A 25,927-nucleotide genomic window follows, 5' to 3' on the forward strand; every position below is an offset into this window, starting at 1 on the left:
AACCTTGCAGAAAACTGTGAATGCTTAGGGTTTTGTCTAGGGTATGCTTAATTAAGCTTAGCGTTCCTCAGCTCAGTCAGAAAAGATATTTCCAGGCAAAGGTAACACTTCAGTTTATTTTTCAGCTTTGAAAAAGGTACAGTAAATAGTTACCTACTGTAGCAGCTTATTTTCTTTGTTATTCGGATTTACCAATTATTGCAATACATATATCAGGAATAGATCTTTTTATAATGTCCTTCAGGGTGGTCGAGTGGTTTGTATTAGTTTATTAAATGGTAAAACTTCACATGAAAATATATGAAATAGATTTAGCATTGGCTGGTAGGTGTAATTCTTGCAAATTGTTTTCAAATATTCTGTGATATATGTACATGTTATTCACAATGTTACTCATGTAATAACTGCAGTTCACTGTATTGGAATATAAAGTTTAGGCCACAGTCCAATCACTGGGACCTATGACGTTATTCAGCGCTGAAAATAATGCCGAAACACCTGTTACGAGCGGGTGGAAAGTAAGATGGATGAAAGGGAAAATGAACAAAGGTATAGTACAAGGACTAAAAGGGGTTGCAGCTAGAAGCCAAATGGGTGCTGCAAAGAACCTTAAGTAATGCATGCAGTGCAAGGTGTGTGGTGCACTGATGGCGCTAACCCCCTTAGGGGGCATTGTAATTATTTCATTAGTACTGTGGGAACTTAAATAGTGTTTTGTGTGCAGAAGTCCATATAACCTTTGTGAAAATAGTGTTTTGAGTGCGAAAGTCCATATAACCTTTGTGAGTTAGTTTTGTATCGTAAACAAAAGCATTTTTGCAAAATGGGGAGCCAAAAACAATGAAATGGGTAAAGGACAGTAAATAGATAAGTTAATTAAAATACCACAAATAAAAATTGAAAATAAGTAAGTAGTGTTTACTTTGTCCTTAGTACTGTACAGATTGACAAAGTCATAATAAAATTTAACCACAACTGAGTTGTATTTCTAGATGTTTACGGGCTTGACCTTACGAATTTGTTCTTGGGTGGGTGTCAGAGCGAGGAACAGTAGTTACAGAAGCTGGAGAGATAGGTAGGATGAGAAAATCAGAACTAGCGGAGTAGGAGACAAGTGGAATGCAGTTTCAGTGTATGAAAAGTATGCAGAGAACTCATTTCATGCCCAACCCTTTCAAGGGAAGCTGACGCAATAAGTTTCATCTTGGTAATGATGGTATGTGTAGAAAGATACTTTTGAAAACCTTAGGCATAACTTATAGTGCATTACAAGTCATCCTGTATGTGTGAGGCCCTTAGTTTACAGAAACGCTTGCATGCTTTCTTGTTCTAAACGATACTGCCTTTTACACTGGTACATAGGGTTTGCAATTTTTTGTTGTCTGTTTAAGGCTTAATAAATTCTTTATTATCGTTCTTGGTCAAAAGCAAAAGATTGCTCCTGATAATGATGTACAATTGCATAGCGGTATGAATTTTTGTCATCTCAAACCTTTACTTTAAGATAGCCTTAAATTCTGTTGTAAAGGAGTGGGTTTGTTCATGAAAACCTTCATTTTGGTTTAGTACAAGTATATATATTTTATCATATCAGGCAATTTATTGTCAGTAAGAATAAGTGGTAGTGTTTGATTGCTTAACTGAATTAACGTACAGGAGTATTTATACAGTCTACTCGTCACTTTTTACCAGACATGCATGTGGTAATTGTAATAACTGTAATGCCCTCTTAACTTCTCGAATGCTTCACACATTTCGTGTATACTTGTCACTACAAAGCCTCCAATCTAGTGCAAGAATATGAAGTAATTCTGATGTTTGGTAGCAGGATTCGAACCTGCATCCAAAGTATCAGAATGAGGTCACGTAGCTGACTTTCTTGCAGTCAGGTTGGCAATGCAACCTTGTTCTGATACTCTTGATACAGGTTAGAATCTCTGCTACCGGACATCAGAATGACCTCACATTCTTGCATTTGGATTTAAAAGTGTGAAGGATTAAAGAAGTTAGGAGGGCACTGTGGATATTACAATTATGTGCATGAGTGTTTTGGGAACCAAACATAATCTTTGCGCAGCTTCAATTTTTCCAGATGATTGACTCCATTGTTAAGGCGTATAAATCTGTTGCCAAAATTAGTGACCTCAAAAATGCTCAGATTTTGAGTGTGTCTCCAAAGGAAGAGGGTAGCAGTCGTGATGTTGCAGTTCAGGTTAGTTGGCTAACATATGCATAAATATTTTTTTTATGAAAAGTTTATTATTGGTAAAATGACTTGGAAGCAGTTCTTATGCCCTCTATGCATTTTGAAGGTATTCAGCATTTTAAGAAAGCATTTCATTTCTAAAAATAAGTAAATGACAGACAACTTTACATGATGGCTTTAGAGATGTAAATTCATGTACTATCTGCTTTTGCATAATTCAGATTTGTCCTACAGTGTTAAGTGATGCCTCATTACCAAATCTTGCTAGCTTACAATTTTCAGGTACAGTAAATAGATTATTTTAACCTATTTTATGGTCATTGGTACAAATCAGAGGCTTATTACATACTGTACAGTGGTTTTGGTTGCTATTAGAATTAAGTTGCCTTCTGGAGACATTTGAAAACAGGCTTGGAAAGTCATAGATATGATGTAACTTCAGAACTTCCTATATGAAGACATAAACAGTTTTGTAAAGTTTTTAGAAATTGTGAGGCCTATATTTACATGAAAGTTTAATTTTGTTCTCGTTGCATTTTAGGTTACCTGGAGCTCACGTATTCTGTCTTCCATGGAGAGAACTTTCACTAACTCAGTATATATGGTTCAAGGAAAAAATGTGATATCGTTTCCACCAAATCCAGCTCATAAGAATGCGTAAGTGATACTGTAATTTGATCCTATGAGTTTTGAAATGAGCTCCATCAGTATTCATTCTAGCCCTGTGAAAGCTCAGTAAGTTAGCTCAGTGGTACGGTTAAACTACTTGATAATGTGATACTAATAATTTTTAGTAATGTTGTAATGTCACTTGTGTTTGTCAACTGAGTTTGCCGGTCAGGGCTGCTGTACCCTTGGTTCTCCAGAGATACTAACTTGACAAATTGTGCTGACGGGATAACAAGAAGGTCCTTGACTTATTTGCTATGATATAAAAGGGAACAAAATTGAAAAGGGTACAGTTGCTAAGTTAAATTACTTGGGAATTGCGTCTTTGCAATGGTTAGATCCAGTTCTTGGTATGTGCTCTCCTACTATAGAGTGTACAGTTCACAGACTTCAGTCTCCAAGCTAGAAGAAAGACTATTAGAAGCAAAGGTTTGTATGGTGGATGAGGATGATTCCTTAAGACTAGGACCAGCAGAAGGCCTCATCTCAGCGGTTCCATGGTCTTTCGGAGAACTCCTTAAGGTGGTGATATAACTGCCAGTTCCATTGAAGAACCCAGTGCAGCTGACATAACTGAAGACAGGAGCAAGTGTGGACTCACTACGTCTGTGGATGAGCCCAACTAGTAATTATACAGTCTCAGAAATAGTCTTTTAATTATATGCGGGATGAGTCCCACTTTTTTGGGGTAGGAGAAGGCAGGTTTGTCAGGCATAGAGGCAGTGCTAGTGCTTCTACCAATGAACTTTTGCCTCATTGTCTCTGCTGAATAGCCTTCATTCCATTTGCAGATTCCTGTTGAATCTGAAGCGCAGACGATGCAGGAGGTTTCCTTCCTTTAGGAGCCTCCTGGGAAATATGGCGGAAATATTAGATGTTTAGCAAACTACTCTTCGTATGGGTAGCAAAGAGCTGCTATGATAGTCAGTGGCCCTTTAGAAACCATGACCCTGTATCTCCCTATTCTGATTACGTCGCATGTCAAGAATTCATCGACTTCCAGGCTGTCCCAGGGTTGTATCAGAACATTTATATTCCAGGCTGCTGGACCGAAAAAACTTAGAAAAATGATGCAGTTTGTGATTTAAGCTGGTTGCTTCTTAGGGTATCGCCATAAATGACCATGTCCAGAAAGTGATGCCAGAGATTAGCCCATTTTTATTTCCACATGTAGACAAAACAAAGCTTTCTATCACTGACTCTAATTTGAGTGTGTAAAGTAAAATTAATGGCAAGAACGTAATGCAGACTCATTGCAAGTCCTAACCGAATATGGACTTTTTTGTCCAGAGACTCAAAACACTAGTCATTCTCAGGAAAAACTAGTAGTGGTCATAGACGCTGCACTGTGGTTAATCAGATATTGAACTATAAAGACTCTCACCATGCTTTATATATCAGGAAATTTTTCATTTTACAGGATCCTTAGTCAGCATAGTCCAACTGGAAGACGATCAGCCTATGTCTTGACGTCTGAAAAGGACAAGGAGGCGGAATGTATAATGATTGTCGAGAAAGATGGGTCGATGGTGTCTTTTGATCTCAAGGCTGCAGAGAAGCATGGCAAGGTAATTCAATTTGTTAGACTGATGAAAAGTGTTTCTTGGATATTGCAGTGTTATTTTTGTAATTCGGTTATGAAGTAGATCTTGAAGAAAAATAAAGAATGTGTTGTTTTGGTTACAAGGCAAGGATATAGAGTATGATGCAGTCACACATTGCAGTGCTATAATCTTTTATCAGAATTAATAGTGTGATGGTTTTAGAGAGTTGTGATAGGTGAGCATAGTTCATGAGTTAAATTTTGTTATGTTTCTCATTTAATGTGATGTTTAGGGTTATGTTTCCATTATGTATTTCAGGTAGTGTTCAGCATTGTATTTTTGTCACGTTTCTTATTTCAAGTAGGTTTCAGGATTATGGCTTTTTCTGGAAAGTTTAACCCTTCTAACTGTACTTCTTAGTAGGGCCAGTTTTTGTGTTTTAAATTCCGCTATTATTATTGCTGTTATTAAAATTTGCACAGCAAGAGAGATTTAAGACACAGGAAACACAGAAGATAGGGGTGAGAATAGTTAAAGATAGATAAGTAAAATAAGCAAAAATTAATAAAAAAAAATATATACATTTACAGTACTTGAGGATTAAATTAAAGATGGGACCTAGGTACACAGCACTTAATTTATAATGACACAGACACTCCTAAACAGAAAAGCATCAACGTGAAACCACTGTCAAGGAGAGTGTTATTTACGTAGATCTTATAGCACCCCGACAGGATGTGGATTCTACAGTCAGCAAAGTGAGAAGCTTGCATTAAATCAAGAGGCACAGTCAAAGATGATAGTGAAAATTGTAATGAAACAGAGAAATGGAAGTTGGCCAGACAGGATATTTGGCGACACTGGTCTGAATCATAATAAGTCGAGGAGCCCATATATGAAACTTTGTGAATCCAGACCAGAAATAAAAAGGAGATTTTGCACACAGATGCTGATTGTCTGGACTTTGCAGTTTTTTACACAAAGCTGTGCTTAGGCCAACCCAAATTCATAATTGTTAATCTACAGATTGTGCTGTTTTGGAGGGGTTTAAAACATTCCAAAAATGCTCTAGAAATATGAAATATTGATTGTTTTATTTAATTAAACAAACTTTACTTCTCTGGCTTAGCTTAATTCTTGGCATTCAGACTGCAACAGTTTATACGGCCTTATTATTTTTTAATTTGAAGTTAAAATACGTGCATTATGACTTACATATGTAGGAAAATAATCAGTTGGTTACTATCTCTTATTAAGAAAATATTGGAGTACTGTACAATGCAAGCGCTATAAAGCTAATAATTCAGTTTACAATGAAAATTCTATCTTGACTTGTTTACCTAATGATGCTACAATGATTGCAAAAATTGCTAAGTTTATGGTTAACATAACTACGTCTTTGATGCTTAATTTGAATGTCTGCAGATTCTCTGTGTCAAAGATGAAAGATGATCCTGGGTAAGATTTAACAAGGCAGAAGCAAAAGGCATCATAGGTAAGGTCAGGAGCATTCACACTGAAAATTTGGTAATTGATGTTTGTACACATGCTTTAAGTTTATTCTGAGGGATTTCTTTCCTAAGTTGCTCAGGGTAGAAATAGAGTGGCGTGAATTCTGTTCCATTTAAATGATTGAATTGGGAGGTGAGTATACAACTGGCTTAAGAGGATGACTGAATGCCTCAGCCTTCAACATTTCTTCATAATGATTGTATAGAACTGCGCTACCAGTTCTTCAAGATCACTATCATCAGAATGTTTTGCCAATTAAGTGAAGGACTGTTAGTTACTGCAGTTGTGTTTAGTCTAAATTTCTTCATGAAGCTTGGTGGATGAGTCAGTTTTGCATTGACTGTTATTACCGTTCTCCTCTTAGATACTGTAAACTGGTGAAAGGTCAAGCAAATTGCCAATGCCCGTCGAGGCACTTTATCTTTTTTCATCTTGAAAGTGTATCTGGTTTTTTCTTCTAAGGAAATGTAAATTCTGAAAGAAATTATGTGTTGAGTTAGCGCATGCTTATTTTTAGTCTGTCCAGAGATTCCCTTTGTTTTTTATTTTAAGTTTTTGCAGGTTACTTGCAGCTTTTATTGTATATGATGTGTGTTTCTCATTCGTCATATTATCTTAAAATGCTTCCATAAAAAAGAATGTTAAGACCAAACTAAGTTCTTAACTGTATACTGTATAGTACACCGTGTATTTCAGGTTTACGCAGATGGAGAGTTCGCGTGCTTGGAGTGGTCATCAGATGAAACCAAGCTGATTTACATAGCCGAAAAGAAAAAGCCTAAACCAACAAATTTTCTGGTGCAGCCCAAAAGGTAAATAACACCTGGGGCTCCATACTTGCTTTTATTGTCATCTCATTTAATTCTTGGTCGTAAGCAAAGTAGTGTACCTGCAAGTTATTAACCAAACCTCTCCCAGAATACTTGTCTTTTGTCTTGTGTTTTTCTTATTATTATTCTTGGGCAAACCACTCATTTTTGTGTTTCCCCACTGCAATACCTACATCTTATTGTTATGTGGTCCATAGTGGAAAACCATGGTTTTTGTTTAGATGAAAAGCAATATCAGGAATCATAAGGTATGTTCAAAATAATAGAGCAGCAAAGAAAACTGTGGTTCATTTGTGTAATCAGGTCATGAGATGACAAACAGCAGGAAAATAAAGCAGTGGTGATTACAGAGATACATTCTAACAAAACCTTAACAAAACAAGAGTATGCTGTTTGTAGGTCTTGGATAGTGGACTGCCCCTAGGAGCTTTCATTGCCTTATATACCTTTGACCACAGGCAGCTCATTCAAAATTCTTACTGTTATGATAGTCACAGGTGAATGTAGTGCATATGCTTTGTAACATTCACAGACCAAAAGAAGTGGACTTTGTTTGCAATTCATTTCCTGAATACTGACTGTGTGACATTACAGTTCCGTTTGTAAGAAAAATGCTTCGGTTATTGTGCGTCTTGCTCATATAAAATTAGATGTGACATTAGAACATTTATGGGCAAGGTTGGAATTCTTGTTCACTGAAGTAGAGAACAAAACCAACTAACAAGCACATTAAAGAATAGGTGTCCTGGTAACATTTTTTATTATATGTATGCTTATTCTTATGTGATTATCAGCATGCATTTAAATTTGATCTTAAGTTAGTTTCAGTTCTTCCTGATAAGTACTAATAAGACTCCAAATTATCTTTATGTCAATTAACTTCAGGTAATACAGTACAGCTATTATGTACTCATTAATTTTTGGATGTTACATAAAATTAAGTTACTGTATTTGATGTTGCATTGAGCCTTACATTTTTCTCTTTAGTAGCAATGGTGAAGACACGAGAGGTCAAGAATTTCAGTATGTAGATGATTGGGGTGAGCAACTAGAAGGCAAACATAAGGTAAAGTACATGGACTTGTTTAATAAGAAACATAAGGTATCATGTAGTACTTTGTATGTTACGAAATATTTTTCCTATATGAACTGTGAGTAGTTTGTGTGAGTGTTGAAAGCCCAGCAGGTCTCAGCTGACAAATGAGCTCTTTGGTATATTTTGTCTTTTAGTAGAACATGAAACTTTCTTATGATTAATTATCATAATCTTGTAATATTTTGAGTTGATTATTGTGTTGCAGGGCCTAGCAAGAGTACTACTTGTTATTTTCATTCACAGGCAGCCCCCGGTTTACGATGGGGTTTCCGGTTTTACGCCGCTTCATAAACTGAAAATCGTCGTAAACCGAAAAATCGTCGAAAATCGTCAAAAATCCTAAGAAAACCTTACTTTTAATGCTTTGGGTGTATTAAAAACGATGTAAACTGCAATTTTATTGAGTTTTTCATCAAAAAACCTCCAAATTTTGATTATTCTGCTGTTTTGGAGCCATATTTCTTCCGTCGGACTGGTGTACGATGTGTTGTAACCCTGGAATCTGCATCGTAAACCGGGAAATAATTTCTGATGAATATATTTGAAAAGCGTCGTAACCTTGGAATGTTGCAAGCCAGACCCGTCATAAACCGGGGACTGCCTGTAGTTGGTAGCACTGTAATGTGTAAGTATGAGTTCCCACCGAGAATATTATCATCAGGCTGATTTTTTTTTATTTAAAGTATTTTTTGTGGTGTAAATTTTCTTCTTAATAAACGTTATTAACATCAATAATATTACTGCCATGTTGCAACCTCAGTTTGAAGAACAGAATGCTACAAGCCAAAGGGCTCCAGTAAGGAAATTAGCCTGTTGTGTAAATAAATTTCAAAAGTAATGAATAAATTGTTTAGGAGACACATAGAAAACCTAATATACCTGTCATAAGAAACACAATCTCCTTTTGGCTTTGAAGAGTAAATATTAAATCCTATGAAAATATCCCAGAGGGCAAGTACCTGAGGTTTGAGTCATTGCTTGCAAGATCAGAGGATTATCAGCTTCATTAATTTTGAATCACAATTTCGGTGTCAAAATCATTTGAACCCTGTGGTGTTGGGGGTAGTGCCATCAGTGCACCTCATGTTGTTCACTGTAAGCATTACTTGAGGTTCTGTGCAGCATTCTTCAGCACCTAGCTGCAACCCCTTTCATTCCTTGTACTGTACCTCTGTTCATATTCTCTTCGTCCATCTTACTTTCCACCCTCTCTTAACAGTTGGCTCATAGTGCAACTGCAAGATTTTCTTCCTGTTACACCTTTAAAACCTTTTTTGCTCTCAGTTTTCCTTTCAGTGCTGAATGACCTCTAGGTCCCAGCACTTGGCCTTTGGCATAGATATTAGCACATGTATTGCTTGAATGATCTGCTCCTGGAAATGTCGTTTGACACATACTTTTTTTTTTTTTTTGAGATGTGCTCAAGTGGCAGAGATATATGCCTTGGGGTCTGCTGTAGCAGCAGCATAAATGATTCATTCCAGTGGGGAGGATTTTTGGCAGCAGAACAATCATCAGATTACTCTTACTGCCCCTCGTTCCCTATCTTATTCTCCATTATGGCATCCTTGTGATGTAATCCTCCATCTTATTTATTTGATCTTTCATCATGCATAATGGGTAGTTTATTTGACCAAGTAATACATACTCCCAGAGACCCATACAGGCAGTCCCCGGTTATTGGTGGGGTTCCGTTTCTGAGGGTGTGATGATAACTGAAAATCGCAACTAACCGAAAATCGGCGATTTCGGCGCTTTTTCAGCAATTTTCGGGGGTTATTGGCGCCGAAAAACGCCAATTTTCAGTTATCGGTGCCTCTGTTAGGTATGTATTGGCGCCAATACTCAATTATTGGCGCTGATAAGCGGAAATCTGTGATTTTTGGCGCCGAAAATTGCCGATTCTCGTCGCTAGACAACCGCCATAAAACCGAATCGCTGTTAACCGAGCCCGCCGTTAACCAGGGACTGCCTGTATAAACTTAATTTCTATGTAGCTCTAATCCCTTGTTGAAGTTAGGTCATCATTTCAGCATGTTGAGGTGTGACATCTCCAATCTTCCTCATCTGAATTGTTATGTAAGCTAGTTTTCTCTAAAAACAAATTAAAACTAATTTTTGTTGTACAAACTCGTGAAATATACCTTTGTCCCTCCTGTGTGTCTACCAGTTTTTAACGTTTAAGTTGATTTTTTCAGGGGGTAGTGTGTGTTCTTGACACAGTGTCAGGGGAAGTCAAATGTCATGAGCTTCCTAATGAGCTTTGTCCTGGACAGTTAGTCTGGGCTCCGAGGGATGAAGGCATATTTGGCGTTGGATTTGTCAGCACACCTTATCGTCTCGGTCTCATTTACTGCCCAAATAGGGAGTCCAAGCTCTTCCACATAGATTTGGAAGGCAACTTCAGTGAGTATGATTGTGTAAAATGTTTATTCCATTTTGTTTTGTTTGTGGATATTGTAAATCACTGATTTTAATCCAGACTTTTTATAAATATGTGTTGAAGGATAATGTCATTTCAGAGAAAATGATCTGTTTGCTGACATAATTAGATGGTCTGTCTTTTCAAGAAAAGTTGTGAAGATTACTTAGGTTTTGGAAAATGTTATAAGACTTCAGAAGTGTGTTTTCTTTTGTTTTTAGGTGAAATAGCAAAAGGTGTTAGCAATATAAGAACACCCAGAGTGAGTCCAGATGGCACAAAAATTGCCTTCTTGCGTTCAGCTGTTGGAGGACCTCTTGCCAAATGTGCACAGCTGTGCCTCCTTTCCTGGCCTGGTAAGCAGGTATGCAATACTGTATTAAACTTTTAGGAACTGTTTACACTCTTTTACAGTGAAATGAATTGATAAGTTTTCATTCTGATTTATTTTGTACCTGCTATTTATTTACTATATGTTGGTCTTTCCCACCTGTTGGTTATTACGAAGCTCCCTACTGGTGTTCCAGTATTATTTCAAAGAAGAAATAGTAAAACCTGTTCCCGTTTTCTTTTACATACTAGGGGCCTGTCCTTCACACGATTCATTTTCTTAAACCGTGGTTAAGGCCTTTTCTTATTGCAGTCTCTACCAAAAGGCTAGCCTCTCATCTTGTTTTCTTTCTCTGTCAGCATTTATATCTGGTATTGTAGTTTTAAGTCTATTACAGATATGCTGCAGGATATTCATGTGATTAACTATAGTATGTGCTGTTCCCTTTGGGTCTGAGATTGACCATGGTGGATCCTCTGGCCACAAGCTGAGCTGAGTGAGATCTACATCTGCTGAGCCTTCTCGTTGAGGTACCAAGAGAATTATGCCTGTGGCCCACACTTCCTTGGCAACCACACTTACTGACATATCTCTAGGTAGGCCATGCAGTCTCTCACACTTCAAAACTGGATACCACTAGCATCTCCTTCCAGAGAAAGCTTTTCATGCAAGTTTAAATGGATGTTGAGCCTAGTTAGAGGGGTCTTTCTTCAGAGCCACTATTCAGCAGAGCACTGAGTTTCTAGTCTACCACCTCTGAGATAAACTCCTCTCTGCTTCTGCAGTTAAGGGCTACAGCTGGTTTCTATCCCAGATCTTCTGGCTGAAGGGCGTAGACCTCTTTGCCTCAGGAGAGGGTCCATACTCATGAAGTGCTTTGAACAGTCTTACTTGCCTTGCAAACTCAAATCTCTGGAGTGGGAAGTGTCTTTTGTCCTTTTTTAAATGGCATGTTCATTGTACATACGTCCATTCCCCAGAGTTGGGTGGGTAGGTGGTGTAGCATGTGTGAAATGATTCTATCTATTTCTGTCCACTGTCTATCCTCCTCACGCCTCTTTCATTTCTGTTTCGTCATGTAATTTTGTTTTAGTTAAGTGATTTTCTGTTTTATATGATTATGAATACATTGCATGTATAGTGCTACAGCAACGGATACATAAATGTTTTCTATAAATAATTCCAAGCGTAATTAGATGTACAGTACTCTATATGAATTTTAGATAAGTGCCCTAAAGGTACTTGGCAGCTATTTAACGAATACATTAAATTTTTTAAGTGGTCAGGAACAGAGCCCCATTAAATCCATGTTATAATGCTTGCATATGTGATTTATCACCTGATGATCTGTTTTTGGGGAAGATTACTGAATTATATAGGAGAGTTGCATGCTGATATAAATATGAAAAGACAGTTACCCTTCTTCTCAGATGTATGTTGTGTATTAAAAAATACAATACAGTATACTGTACCAAGTTTCATTCTGATAAAGTGATAAAGTCATAGGTCCTATTAATTAGGTATATTTCAATTATTTTTTTGCAAGTTTCAAAATTTTTTCTCTTTCAGGAAAAAGTCGTAATTGACATCGTTCCAAGAACAGTGGCCACTGAAGAAGGTTACAGTTTCAAAGGCATATACGGCTACAGTGGCATTCCTCGACGCTGTTGGCTTAGCGATAGCAAACGCATTGCATTTTCATCTTATCACCAAGAGAATATACTGCCATATATTGTAAATGTTGGTAAGAATTGTGGATTTATAGTTATTGTTATTCCAAAGATAAACACTATTCATGTAGATCAACCCTACAGGGACCATTAATTTGAAATTTAAGCTTGCAAAGAATGTGATGTTCATATGAAAAAAATGGCAGAGGTACAGGCAGTCCCCGGTTAACGGCGGGCTCGGTTAACAGCAATCTGGTTTTATGGTGCTTGTCTAGCAATGAAAATTGGCAATTTTCGGCGCCAAAAATCGCCGATTTCCGCTTATCGGCGCCGATAATTGGGTATTGGCGCCGATACATACCTAACAGAATCGGTGCTTTTCGGCGCCGATGACCCCGAAAATCGCTGAAAAAGCGTCGAAATCGCTGAAATCGCCGATTTTCGGTTAGTGGCGATTTTCGGTTATCATCACACCCTCGGAAACGGAACCCCGCCGATAACCGGGGACTGCCTGCAATAGTAAACGCAGAAAGATGAGGTCATTTATAAGAAAAGAATTAAAAAGATGTATTTGTAAATTAATAAATAGTTAAAAATAAAAATAAATTGTTATCAGTAAAAGGTGAATGGTTTTAGGGTACTAATACATTGCAGCTTTGCTTGAACTATTGAGGTTCTAATTGCACAATGTCCTGTTTTGGAACAACAGTCATACTACTTATAGAAATTATTAATTTTAAGAATTCAGTACAGTATCGTCAAATTCTTGATTATTCTACTACCAGACATTATGTCCAGTTCTATCAGACTTAGGATCACTTGTGTATTAACTAAACCACCAGGCCATTCAAAGAAAAAAATTATCACTGGTCATTGTATTGTGCATGTGTAAAAACTAGAAATCTGTTATGATATTTCTGGTGAAATTATTTTATATTCACATAGGTATATTCTATCCAGTAGATATTACGGAGAACGCTGTCAGCAAAGCCTATGAACATCTCAAATCTGATGTCCTGTAAATTTGTCATTACATGAAAACCGTTGGGAAGTTGCTGATTAATTTTTATGTAAACAAGAAGCAAGTTAGTTCCAGTGTTCATACGTAGAAGTCTTATACAATATCCTTTTAGTACTGTATTTCTCTTTTATCTAATAGTCTTTTCTCCTTGTTTAAAGGAAATTATGACTGAAATTTACATGAGATTTTGTATATGATCGATAAAAATGGATTACAGTAATGATAACTATTGATTTTGTGTTTTTCAAGTGAAGTTTTCAGAACTACTTTAATGGTTTCACTTGTAAAGTATCTTAAGTGGAGCTAGAATTTTGAAAGTTATAGATGAAGGATGATGGAGAACACACATTTTATTTCATTGGCATCCAATAGCAGTACTATCTACTCAAGTTAGAGAAAACCAGTCAGTATTCAAACACATTAATTTGAAACTAAATCATTAAAGTACAAACATATCCTTAAAATTTTAAGACAGTGGATGGGCAGCAAGGTGTAACAACGCTCAATCAAGTTCTAAACATCAAATGAAGCTGAAGAGTTAAAGACCTCAAAAATATCACAATCAAGAAACATAATTACACAATTAAACAAAATGATACTTACCAAACCTTTCCAACTTCATAAAACAGTTTTACTTCAGACTTTGTCTATAAGAGGTGACAGCGTTTTACTTCAGAGTTGGATGCATTTATCAAGCAAAGTCAGGTTTTATAAGATGACAAAAAACAGCAAGTACAGAAAATCAGTTCACATAAACAAGAATGATGTAGTCAGTATTGGTCACTAAGCAGATTGTACACGCTGAGTCAACATTTCTTACATTTGAATAAGAATGCCTCGGTGTGTAATATGAAATTACACGTGTTAATGGTCCTTTGTTTGCTTTACAGACACTGATGTCATTACAGTGTTACCTCACATAGGTAGCTATTCTGTGGTAGATGTTTGTGATGACTGGTTGTTGGTGGATGCCTCGTTTCTAAATCTCCCAAATCGGTTGTACCTTGGACACATTCCTGATGAAGGACAAGAAAGACAGATAAACTTCAGTGAGGTAGGTGAAATTTATGTATCCATTGTCTAAACACCTTGTTATGCCAGTCTTGATTTTATTTGCTTTTTTTCCACACAGTCCTCTGTCATCTAGTTGAAAACTGTATAATGGAGCCTATGTCAGATTGATGTCTCTGGACGATTCTGAATAAAGTAAGCAAGCAGTTAAAGTAGATTATTTAAGATTATTACAAACAAGACATTAGTTCATAGGATAGGTTGAAAACCAATTCTGAATCCACTCGTCTCTCATACAGTTAGGGTCGACAGACCAGGTTGCTAGTCTAATTGAAAATTTACTTTAGGTTATTATACCAAATTTCTTTTATCCTTTTGTGATGTGGACTCACAGCACTTTGTACAGTGTACAATATTGCATGGAGCTTTTTGAACCTAGGCTATTCTACCTTAACTCTGTCGAATCTTAATGAGTTTTAACATTTTCAGGAATTTCATGAGTAGCTTCACACATTGCTGCTTTATCGCAGATTAAGAAAATGGTTAATTCGTAAATGTCACATTCTGCCCGCAAGTGGTAGTGGTGTACCAGATCAAAGTAATTTAAGCACAGCAATCTTATCACTAAATCTCATTACACTGCGTTTGTGTTTAGAAGTACCTGCTGAGCACCAGTCACATGCACTAAACATTGAGCCCATTGTTTTTGCAATGTCCAAAGTCTGGGGATCCTGGAAGCAGTCCTATTGGACTTGCCTTTGCCAACTTCCCATTCTTCCTTCTGATTGACTCCTGGTAGTTATCTTCCCCCTTGGACTCGTCTGCTAAATAGCATGCAGCCTGTTTAATTATAAGTGATTTTGCTATAACTGACTGTTTATTGGAATGGAATATAAAATTTAGGCCAAAAGCCAAGCACTTGGACTTACAAGGTTATACAGTGCTGAAAGGGATATTGAGAGCAAAAAGGTTTTCAAGGTGGAACAGGAGGAAAACCTCACAGTTGCACTTTGAAAAATAAGTTGGAAGAAAGAGAATATGAACAGAGGTACAGTAAAAAGAATGAAAGGGGTTGCAGCTAGGGGTTGGGTTAGGTCAGGTCAGGTCCCTTCAGCCCACTGGAAAGGTACACTGACGGCGTTATCCCCCCTCCAGGGACAAACTGCGTATTCTTACAAACATTCATCGTAAAGGAAAGTGGCCTCCCCCCTTCCGCACACTGTCAGATGGAGAACCACTGATAAAAACTTTAGGTAGTAGGGAACTGGCTGAGCATGTGCCACAGTTAAAAGCTATGAATTGGTTTGTATAGAAACGTGTATTATCAATATAGAAAACAAATTTATAAAATGATACAACAGCATCACTAAAAAAATTTCCTCTTTCAACAGGTAACCGAGCAACGAGAAATTGATGGAATTGCCATTCACTATCGCAGTCATTTTGGCTTTGTGAATGACACTCCCCATCCTGATCCAAGGTATTCTGATATACCGATTTCAGTCATGTATTATGGTCCAACTGATTTAAAAGAAGGTGGGTGTTTTTCTGATTGGTAAGCAAATTAGCAATAAATGAGTTTTTGCCAGTTTCTTCTGTATTGTGAACTTTCTACCAAACTTCTGATCTTGTCCGGGTCGTCTTCTATGTCCTCTCTGAACCCTTAATGGGCAAGAATCCTCATATGAGTATCTATAACAGGTTTTGGGTGATGGACAGGAATCCTTGTATGAGTACAGTATTAATATTACGCGCCCTACTGTTTGAATGAATTTAGCGGGAAAGAGGTTCATGAGACTTCAGTGGTCCATAAATGACTTATGGCAACTTATTACCTTGGCACTGGAGAGACATTGGTCAGTATGCCTTGAGATTTCAGAGCAGAATGTACTGCCTCTTTGCAGCTCCTGGATGTCTTTTTATTTATTTGCTTATTAATATACCCAGGGATTGCTGTAGGTTTTAGTTCTTATCCTTTGTGATAGTATGTTGGCTGTAATTGTAATTTTACAAAGAAAAGTGCAAAGAAATATTAGAAAAAAGTGTATATTACACAAAAAGTTACTGCATCTCCCCATCTCAGTAAATCTCGTAAATATTTTGCAACAAATATACTCAGAATATGGTACTGATTTTAGTTCTTCTCTGTTATGATATTGTGTGAGCTGTAATTATAATTTTACAAAATAAAGTAAATTATTAGAAAAAACATGCATAACTTGGTGAAATTAACATATTTTTACAAGTGTCTTGTAAAAGAGGCCGCACACAGGGTCGTAAATAGTCACTTTTAACTTCCCGTGGAAGGTAGGGAAAAGTTTTTAGAATTTTTTTCTCACATCATGTGCATTTGCCTATCTTCCTCTTTCCAATGATGTGTTTTTTGTTGTAAATTGGCCAACCTTAAAGTTTGCCCGGCCAGGGGTGTGCTTGATATACTGTATATTAACCCATCCCTAAAAGGGTTAACGAGTTTATGGCGTTTTCATAGGTTCTCATTGTGCTACTACACTACTTTTCTGACTAATTGCTCCTTGTATTACATGCTCAAGCAGTCTCAGTGTGAACATGATAATGATGTTATCATTATCATGGTTGAATAATGAATGAATACTGGTAAACAGCCAAGTAAGATAGGGCATGAGTCATTCATTTGATGGTTTTGTTAGCCTTCATCTGCTTAGTGTACTTCCACATCTGCTACCTTTTGACAAACTACTTGTATTTTTCATCATCTGCTGAAATATCACTTTGGTCAATTGTACACTTAACATTACTGTACTACAGTATTAGCGTGTTTGGAAAAGTTATGATTTATAAGGTTTAAGCATTGCGGTAACACTTCTGATGTTTATTCAATAGCTTTTTCAACTTTTAGATCGGGTATTGTATAATTTAGAAAGGCTAGTAATTGTTAAGATATTTATTGATTTATTTACAAAGTGATGATATGCTGCTATCATTGTTGGGGCAGCAATTAAGCATCAGATATTCAGTGTTATATTGGAAAACTTGACGCAAACATTATTATGTAATACACTGTCCTTTTGTTGTAAGTACTGAAAAGAAATAATGTTTAGTTCCATTATTAATACATTACTCATGAAAGATACTATCTTGCAATACGTACAGGTCAAATTCAAACTGGTTTACTCTTTTTTTTTTTTTTTTTTTTAGGTGAACCAAAGAGACCCTTGATATGCTGGCCCCATGGAGGACCACACGCAACTTCCACCAATGTCTACAATGCATTACCTGCTTTCTTTGTGAAACTAGGATATTCTATTGTTTTTCCTAATTACCGTGGCTCACTAGGATTTGGAGAAGATGGGGTGAATGCTCTGCCTGGCTACTGTGGAACCGTTGATGTGTCTGATGTCCACAATGCCACTCTTTTATGCTTAGAGAGGTAGAAGCATGGAGAGAGTTGTGCTTACTTACCAAATTCAGTTTCCAGTATATAGTGCTGTTACTTCATATTTCCATGGTTAAACTATTCCTGTACAGCGTATTAGAAATAATGACAGGTCTTCTCACCTATCCAGTTTATCAGTTTCATTTTATTAAAATTTAATTTAACTTTTATCACCTGTCAATTTTTGAGATTTCATGTTGCTTCAAATGTGCCTGAGAGATGTCACCTAGTTCACATGACTGGAGCTACCATTATTTTATAATTTGTCGTCAGTATGACAAAATCATTTAATCAAATGGAGGAGTCTGTTAAAGTTGATAATGGAGTAAAAAACTTACTGGTTAATCCAGTTTATATCTTGAGTATAGGCGTTTGTGTAGTCATGACTTAAATTACTCTGCCCTTGGAAGTGTGCAAAAGTTATGATACCTGTTGTACACTACTATTTCAGGTTCAAGGACGTCCTTGATCCTAACCAAGTATTCCTGTTGGGTGGTTCACATGGAGGTTATTTAGTTACACAATTGGCTGCACAGCACCCAGTAAGTAAAAACATCTGTCAACCTCATGTTTTTGTAGAGATCTCTAGGTTCATGTTTTTTACCAGTTACATAGTATTATTCAAAATGAATGAGCTTTCATGTGAAATAAGCCTTAAAGACTGTCAACTCTCACAGCGGGCAATCAAACAGAAACCGAGAGAAAGAAATGTCTAATAAGTCTTAAAGATATATCAACAAATTGACAGTAACAAATTGGCCTTCTCGCTAGTGGTGAGTAAACCAAGAACGCATACATTACTTTCTTTATTGGGATCATCTTAATCTTCATTATTTGTTTCAGGTGGCATTAAATAGAATATTGATTTTAGTGCCCCATAACCAAGTAAAATACTTTCAGATTTTATATGTATATATTTTGAAAAATGCAAATGTTTCAGTCATGAAGGGGAGAAGCGAATTATAAGAAAAATAGCAAAAGACTTACAATAAAAAGAATATAAAGTTTTTAAATAGTGGGCCACTGTAACCAGAAATTTTAGGTGGCAATATTAGTTAGATGGCTTCATGAAAGTTAAAAATCAAAATGGTACTCAAACCAGACCAACTCTTGTCACTGTCTTGAATGGTTTGATATTTGTGTTATTAGTTTAGATAAAAATAAGAACTCTGATTTGCAGGGAAACGTTTGTTGATGTTCAAGTAGAAGTGCATTAGCTTCCAAAGTTGTAAATTCATTCAAGAATGCACAGTAAATATATTTGAGCAAGGTATTTACAATAGATCGCTACATTGATAGTCTACAGTACTAGGTTTTCTTGTTGTGCTTCAAGTTATTTTGGCAGGTACTGTATTTAGTACTAAAATGAAATTTTCCAAGTTTTTAATTGCAATTTCACAGTGCAGGAAGTATAAAAATGGCGTACATGGTTGTTTGTATTATACATTTTATTATGATATGTAAAGGCTACTTTAATACATATACTGTACTGTGTATGCTGTAAAGTGAAATAAAACAATGATTTACATTATTTTCATAATTACTGTGTGTGAATCTGCGTTTCAAACCTTGAAAGATCTTATTTACGTAGACTGGCCTCTGAAAAATTTGTCTGCCTGACAAAGATATTCAATAACCCTTGATAATGCCCAGTACAGTATAGTATATTGTATTGTATAAGTTATATACTTGGTGAAGTGTTTGCAAGTTGCAGTTTATCATACACTTAGTCCTTTGCATTTACTTTTCTGTGGAAAGTAGTGATACCTGTGTTCTACATTTTAATGTCAGGAATCAAGTGGTATTTGCAGATTGGAATGCTCTGGTAGTATTCCTCATGTACAATTGCATTCTTGTATTTTAGTTTTCCCTAGAAATCTGTTCGTGTGTGTACCCCGTAAGAATATAGTAATATTATTCTTTAACACTGATACATCGCCCTTTTTTCATTCACATAGGAGACTTATAAGGCTGTTTCAGCTAGGAACCCCGTAACAGATATCCCTGGTATGGCTAACGTCACAGATATTCCTGATTGGTAAGTGAGTGTTGACATTTGTGTTCTGTCTTCTTAGGGTACATATAGTGCCATTACCTGTAGAAACCCATCCTGTGATTATCCCTCGGCTATAATCTACAAGATATCCCTCGGCTATAATCTACAAGGATAATCCTGATTTGTAAGTACTTATGTAATATGTTTTACTTGACAAAATTTATTTGATTTAATGTATAATCTGTGTGAAATGATAATGCAAGGTAATATTGTAGTGTTCTCTCTTAACCCTTTTTTAATTTTCTGTGCATTGTCCAAATTGTAGTATCCTGTTAATTTGTTGTTAAGTGTTATGTAATTTTTGTAGTGTCCTGTTTCAAAATTTTACGGTACAGTAATTGTGTCACAAAATTTTAAACTTTTGATGTTTGTTTCATATTCAATACAATCTAAGTTTTTTCAATTTTAGCCATATAAGAATGAGATAATGGTTACCAAGTGATTGAGTGTTTTATTTTATGAGTTTTTTGCTAGACATTAAGATGGTAAAAAATTTTAGTTGAAACAGGTTGGGGATGTGTTTGGTGAATTTTGGTTAGAGAGTATGGATGATAGGTGGACATTGCATGTTTTAACCAACCAGCTTTTATGAGTTTGCTTGTTATGTTAACCATATGCAAACAATCATGAGCTCTAGATTTATTCAAGTGGTCTTAACTTCTTGTCTGCTCTGAAATGCTGGACATTGCGAGATATGAAATTTTTCTTCCTTCCCTGTACGATTGGTGGCGGATGGGTCTGTCATATCTGCATGAACTGTTACTACATTGATAGAATCTTTTTAATACGGTTTATAACTAATATGTTAAGTAAATTGAAGGCAGATGCACAAAAGAACAATCCACAAATGTTTTACCCTAAATTTTCTTTGCTTGACTCATTCATATTCATTGTAGGTTCACTGTACACGGTAGTATAGGTTGGCCAAGGCACCAACTGCTTATAAAGACTGACTAATTCATTGTCATTCTAGGTTCACTGTACCGGGTAGTAGGTTGGCCAAGTCACCAGCTACTTATAAATATAATGCCATTGAAAATTAAATAATTTGTTAAAAAAAAAAGACTGCCAACATCAAAACTGACTGTAACGACCCGGGTGGGCCGTTATGCAGGTTCTTTAACATACTCAGGACGGGCCTGTCATGACTGACGGCAGATGCAACAAACAAAGGAAGAGAAAACAACAAAAACAATAAAGTAAGCTTAATATTAATTTATTAAGGCAAGTATTTACAAGTGAGTCAGGTCTGGTAAAAAGATAAAAACCATAAGTACAAAAAAAAACCAAAAGGCAGCACTAAACAAAATCAACTTAAATAAACAATTAACTTCATAAACAAAAGTAGCTTAAAAAAAAAGGCAAAAATAAACAACAGCAGGCAGAAAAAAAAAATACCAAACATACGTCCTCTATCGGGGCACCAAGACAGCCCTCAGCTGTGCAACAGGGACAAAAACCCACCAACCAGAATACCCCGATGGAGACGTCAGGACAGCCTCACGCTGTCATCAAAGATGAGCAGCTCGTGGTCACACGACTACTCATGGTCACACTCCACCTCTACGTCGTGCTCCACTTCGTAGGCGTGCTCCAATTTGCTGCTCAAAAACTCGACCAACGTCGACTCCAAAATCTGCCTGCTGCTGCTGGCACTGCCGCTACTTTCGCTGCCCTACCAGACCCGACTGACGAAAGAAAAACGGCAGCTCACCGACGAGAACATCAAAACAAAAAAAAACTTGAAGGTAAGGAGGCAGCAATCCACAAAAGGGAACGAGCGGGGAACCAGCAGTTCCCGCAAAACCATCACTTAACGTGACACTGACATATACAAAAATTTGAAAAGTAACTCACAAGACTGACCATAGAATCAGCAGAGTGGGTATGTTGTTGTGGGAGAAGCTATGGGCGAATTCAGTTCTGTTTAGAATGTGACAAAAATTGTTAAAAGAGATGCTTATGATTTCAAAACAAAAATATCAAGTTGGGAAGTCTGTTGTTGTGGAATGACTGGCCTTCAAAGAAACAGGAAACTTTTTATAATGTTTGGAGCACTGGATTGTGAATCTGTTTTTGAGAGGGGCATAAAAACAACGGCCTGGATGAAGTTGAAAAAGATTTCTAAACTATTTATATATCAAAGTAACCCATTAGTAAAAAAAAGGAAGCAATTTATGTGTTAAGGCCTGTAATACTCTCCACAGCACAGAGAGAGAGAGAGAGAGAGAGAGAGAGAGAGAGGGAGAGTTATTTCTTCTATAAGCTTATCAAACCATGAGTTTTGGTAGTGACTCTCATGCATTCACAGGCCTTGTGTCCTTATAACAAACTATATTATTCATTTAGTTGTTTTTCCTCAGGACGTTCGTAGAAACTGGCTTCCCATTCACACATGGAAAGATTCCTGATGCAGAAGTTCTTGGTAAGATGTTTGAAATGTCTCCTACAAGGCATATCGAAAACCTGAAAGCACCAGTGCTGTTCCTCATCGGTAAAAACGACAGGCGCTGTCCTCCAGCTGGTGCCATTTTCTTACACAAAATGCTGTTGGCCCGTGGTGTTGAAACAAAGTAAGTTGGAATGATTTCTGTAGTGAGGGGTCTGGCCCTCTAAAAAGTAACAAATTCCATTAAGTAACAAGAGTGTACATTACAGCTATACTTGAATTTATCTAGATATCTACAGCTAACTGCAAATAGACATAGTTCCTAACCTAAATGAAGCTCTACTTTATACTTAACATTCAACTTATGAGATTTATTTCAAAATGTATCACTTCTAAAATGGTAACACATGGAAAATAATCATGATATGGTAGCTGATAAGTACAGTTAGTAGCACAGGAAAAATAATCGTAATATGGTAGCTGATAAGTACAGAAGTTAAGATTAGGCTTGTTAGTTGAGGTGTTACTCTTTTTCAGAATTTTCCCTATCACTTCCGTATGCTTTATTTTAATTTGGTTTTTCATCCCTTGCTGTACATTTTTGCGTTCTTCAATGGTTTAAGGAAAATCTTCTGGTTTTATCTGTCACCTTTCTCCTAGGAAAAGTATAAAGTATAGGTATTTTTGTTTAGTGTAAAAGAGAAGGAAGTCCGGTTTTATAATATTCCTTTGCAATCAGTCAGTCCTTATTCACAAATTGTCAAATGTCTTCTGTTTGAGTATGGATGATAGTATGAAATTCTTCATTTTATACGTAATACTCAAATTTGTTTTTGATAAATTCATTTGGAATTTAATATAATTGTTGTTGTAGATACTATATTTTGATTCAGATGAAGTTTCTTATGATGATTATTTCTCTACATGTTATATAACAAGGAAAATAGTAAAAAATAAAAATAGTATAAAGTTGAACCAAAATAAGTCCCCAGGTCTTGATGGATTTCATCAGAGGGTTGTCAAAGTATAGCAAGAAATTGCTTCAAACTTCTCTGATTTGTACAAAGCATCCTGAAGCAAAGAAAAACAGCAGAGGATTGGAACTCCAAGATACTGTACCAATATTCAGGAAGTGTTCTAAGGATAGACCAGGGAACTACAAGCAAGTTAGCTTAGTTTCAGTTCCTAGTAAGATGCTCAAGTCTGTTAGAGGAGACAGCAAGTACTTAGCATCAGTCTAATTCTAGATAGCATGAATTTTATAATGGAAAACCATATGCTTAACCAGCTTTTAAGAAGGCATTTGACAAGGTACCACATAAAAAAAAATAATGGAAAAAATGACATTTTTATGATAAAATAAAGTTTTATATATACTTACCCAGTAATTATTTAGCTAAGAGTTTCAAACTCAACGGCAGCTTCAATTTTGAAAATTGTGATAGCGATAGTCTTTTGTTTATATAGGTGGCTAACCCCGCTCACTTTCGGGGTAAGAAAGAGGAACACCTCAGCCAAGAGCTTCACTTTTGTTTATGCTCCAATGTCCATGTTAGGGGAGGAGGGCGGGCTTCGTCCGTAATTACTGATTAAGTATATATAAGTGGACTTGGGATTGCCGGAAAGTCTTGGGAAGTCTGCTAGTAGTTCGAGGAGTTCCGGGAACCATTCCTTTCGCAGTCAAAAAGGGCTATCAAGGTCATCTTGGTGTTCTGTTGCGACTGAACTTCTTATGAAATTCGTATTTCAAATATTTTTACGGTGACTAGAGATGAAACATCAACAGTGATAAAATATTCTCTTGTGTACTGTTATAATGTGTGATAATCATAGTCAACAAAACTTGTAATGAAATACGGTACAATAAATCAGACAAAGGAAAAAATATGGCAACACTGCCTTCATTTATTTGGTGTGAACTTGCTGGATTTGGTTATTTTCGTGTTTACGTATGAAACTCGGATATTAAATATTTTTATGGTGATTAGATCAGTGCAGTATAAATGGATTCTGCAGGTGAAATAACGTGTTATAAATATTTTGCAGTGTTTTCTCATTAAAGTATTTGTATACTGAGAGAGAGAGAGAGAGAGAGAGAGAGAGAGAGAGAGAGAGAGAGAGAGAGAGAGAGAGAGAGAGAGAGAGAAAATGACCACAAGAATTTTTTAATAAATTTATGGGAGATGGTGACGACTAACCACAAAACGACATAAACCAAGAACTTACTGTAGTAAATCTTTTTTTTATCATAAATGTATCTGTACGCAATCACAAAAATACTAACATGACGTAACAGACCTAGCGTTCTGTTTGGAGATACGTGCCCCATCGTTCTAAACTACCCATGTATTTTAGATATCCTAAAATACGTACCTGTACAGTAAATGTCATTTCAAGATCATCTTACAACACAGGAAAATATCAGTATAAGTAAAATGTATGCCCAGTGCAAGTGCATTACAGTATGGCAGAACGAGCGCAAAGTTTCATGGGCCAGAGAAAATGTGCTTGTCTGAATGATACAGGATACTTAAGAGTAACAGTTGTAGGCTGGTACTTATTTTGCAGAATGACTTTGAAATGATATTAGGTTGTTCTGGGATGATAGTTTGAGGTATATTTTTGTTTGAACTGTCAAGTTTGGCGATGAACTGTTAAAATAGGCAGTTATAAGTGTTTTACGTGTAGCCTATATAACCTATTTAAGAGTACAGTAACAGTAGTAGGAGAGTACTGTAATGTAAGGTTACTGTAGGCACTTTGGGATGATGGTTTGGGTGTATTTTGTGTTTGAAATTATATTATATTGTTTTAGTATGATAATATAAGGTATATTTTTGTTTGAAATATCAAATTAAGCAGTGAAATGTTAAAATAGGCAGTTATAAGCGTTTTAGTTTAGGGGGTACAAGGTATTTGGTAGTTGTAAGCATTTTTAGAGGGGATTTTTGCATTTCTGCAGTAGGTTCTGGAACCTATCCCCATGTAAGAATGGGGGAGCACTGTAACTCCTTGTAAGAGGGGACGGGTGAAGCAATTTTGAGCACAAGTGCACTGTCAGCTTTTTGTTGTAAAAGAGTAACACTGTAAGTAAAGTATGTGACAGTTATTTATCTATTTCAACACATTGATGCATCATTTGGGTTTAGATCATGAGAAAAAGAAATAGTAAAAATGTTTTATTTATTTTAAGCATAGTCTAATACAGCACGAAGGGACGCGTGCTTGACAATATCACTAAGTCCACGTCGGAAGGTCATGATTAAGTATAGTGTATGTAAGCAAAATTTTTAGTCTGGTAATGCAAAAAGGGGAGAACTGTCTGAAATTCTAGACAGCCTAATTCTTTGGGGGTGTTTAAGCTACTGATAACTGTATTATCAAGTAGGCATTGTGTTCGCAATCTCATGAATTTGGTTTGTATGTTTTCTTTTTCAAGAATTTTACGGATGTATGTCGAGTCATAATGTACCTCATCATTGTTGATAGTGTACAAATATTGCACAGTAATCAATATTACAAAGGTAGGGTTGTGGTCTCTATATATGACTTGTATGAATCTAATCTAACTGCAGTTTTTACTTGTTTTCTTACTTTCAGACTCCATGTCTATGATGACTGCCACCCTTTGAGTAAAGTGGATGTGGAACTGAATGGGATGATCCATACCGCCCTTTGGTTTGAAAAATACAGACAGAAATAATTTGCATTTATTTTTCAAACCTTGAATGGCTTTTCTTATACCTTTTTGGAAA

At 36.3% G+C, this 25,927-nt stretch overlaps 1 protein-coding gene across 1 annotated transcript; it reads left to right on the forward strand.

Moving 5' to 3' along the window:
• Positions 1–25,912, forward strand: LOC136854470 (acylamino-acid-releasing enzyme-like). Its single transcript, XM_067130769.1, has 16 exons — positions 1–101; positions 2,093–2,212; positions 2,748–2,863; positions 4,296–4,443; positions 6,628–6,743; positions 7,749–7,827; positions 10,056–10,263; positions 10,501–10,643; positions 12,180–12,354; positions 14,192–14,355; positions 15,704–15,848; positions 17,490–17,721; positions 18,179–18,269; positions 19,686–19,765; positions 22,147–22,356; positions 25,773–25,912. Exons 1-16 carry the CDS (start codon positions 21–23, stop codon positions 25,873–25,875), a joined length of 2,211 nt encoding a protein of 736 aa, XP_066986870.1. The 5' UTR covers positions 1–20; the 3' UTR covers positions 25,876–25,912.
• The last annotated feature ends 15 nt before the right edge of the window (positions 25,913–25,927 follow it).

Source organism: Macrobrachium rosenbergii, chromosome 29 (genome assembly GCF_040412425.1).
Source record: "Macrobrachium rosenbergii isolate ZJJX-2024 chromosome 29, ASM4041242v1, whole genome shotgun sequence".
Classification (NCBI taxonomy): domain Eukaryota; kingdom Metazoa; phylum Arthropoda; class Malacostraca; order Decapoda; family Palaemonidae; genus Macrobrachium; species Macrobrachium rosenbergii.

Bases quoted from the DNA above. Each gene is read 5' to 3' on its own strand.
- LOC136854470 (XM_067130769.1), top strand. From the start codon at position 21: ATGCTTAGGGTTTTGTCTAGGGTATGCTTAATTAAGCTTAGCGTTCCT. The intron at 102-2,092 runs GTAACACTTCAG...CAATTTTTCCAG, and splicing joins AAAGATATTTCCAGGCAAAG to ATGATTGACTCCATTGTTAA. The intron at 10,644-12,179 runs GTATGCAATACT...TTTCTCTTTCAG, and splicing joins TTTCCTGGCCTGGTAAGCAG to GAAAAAGTCGTAATTGACAT.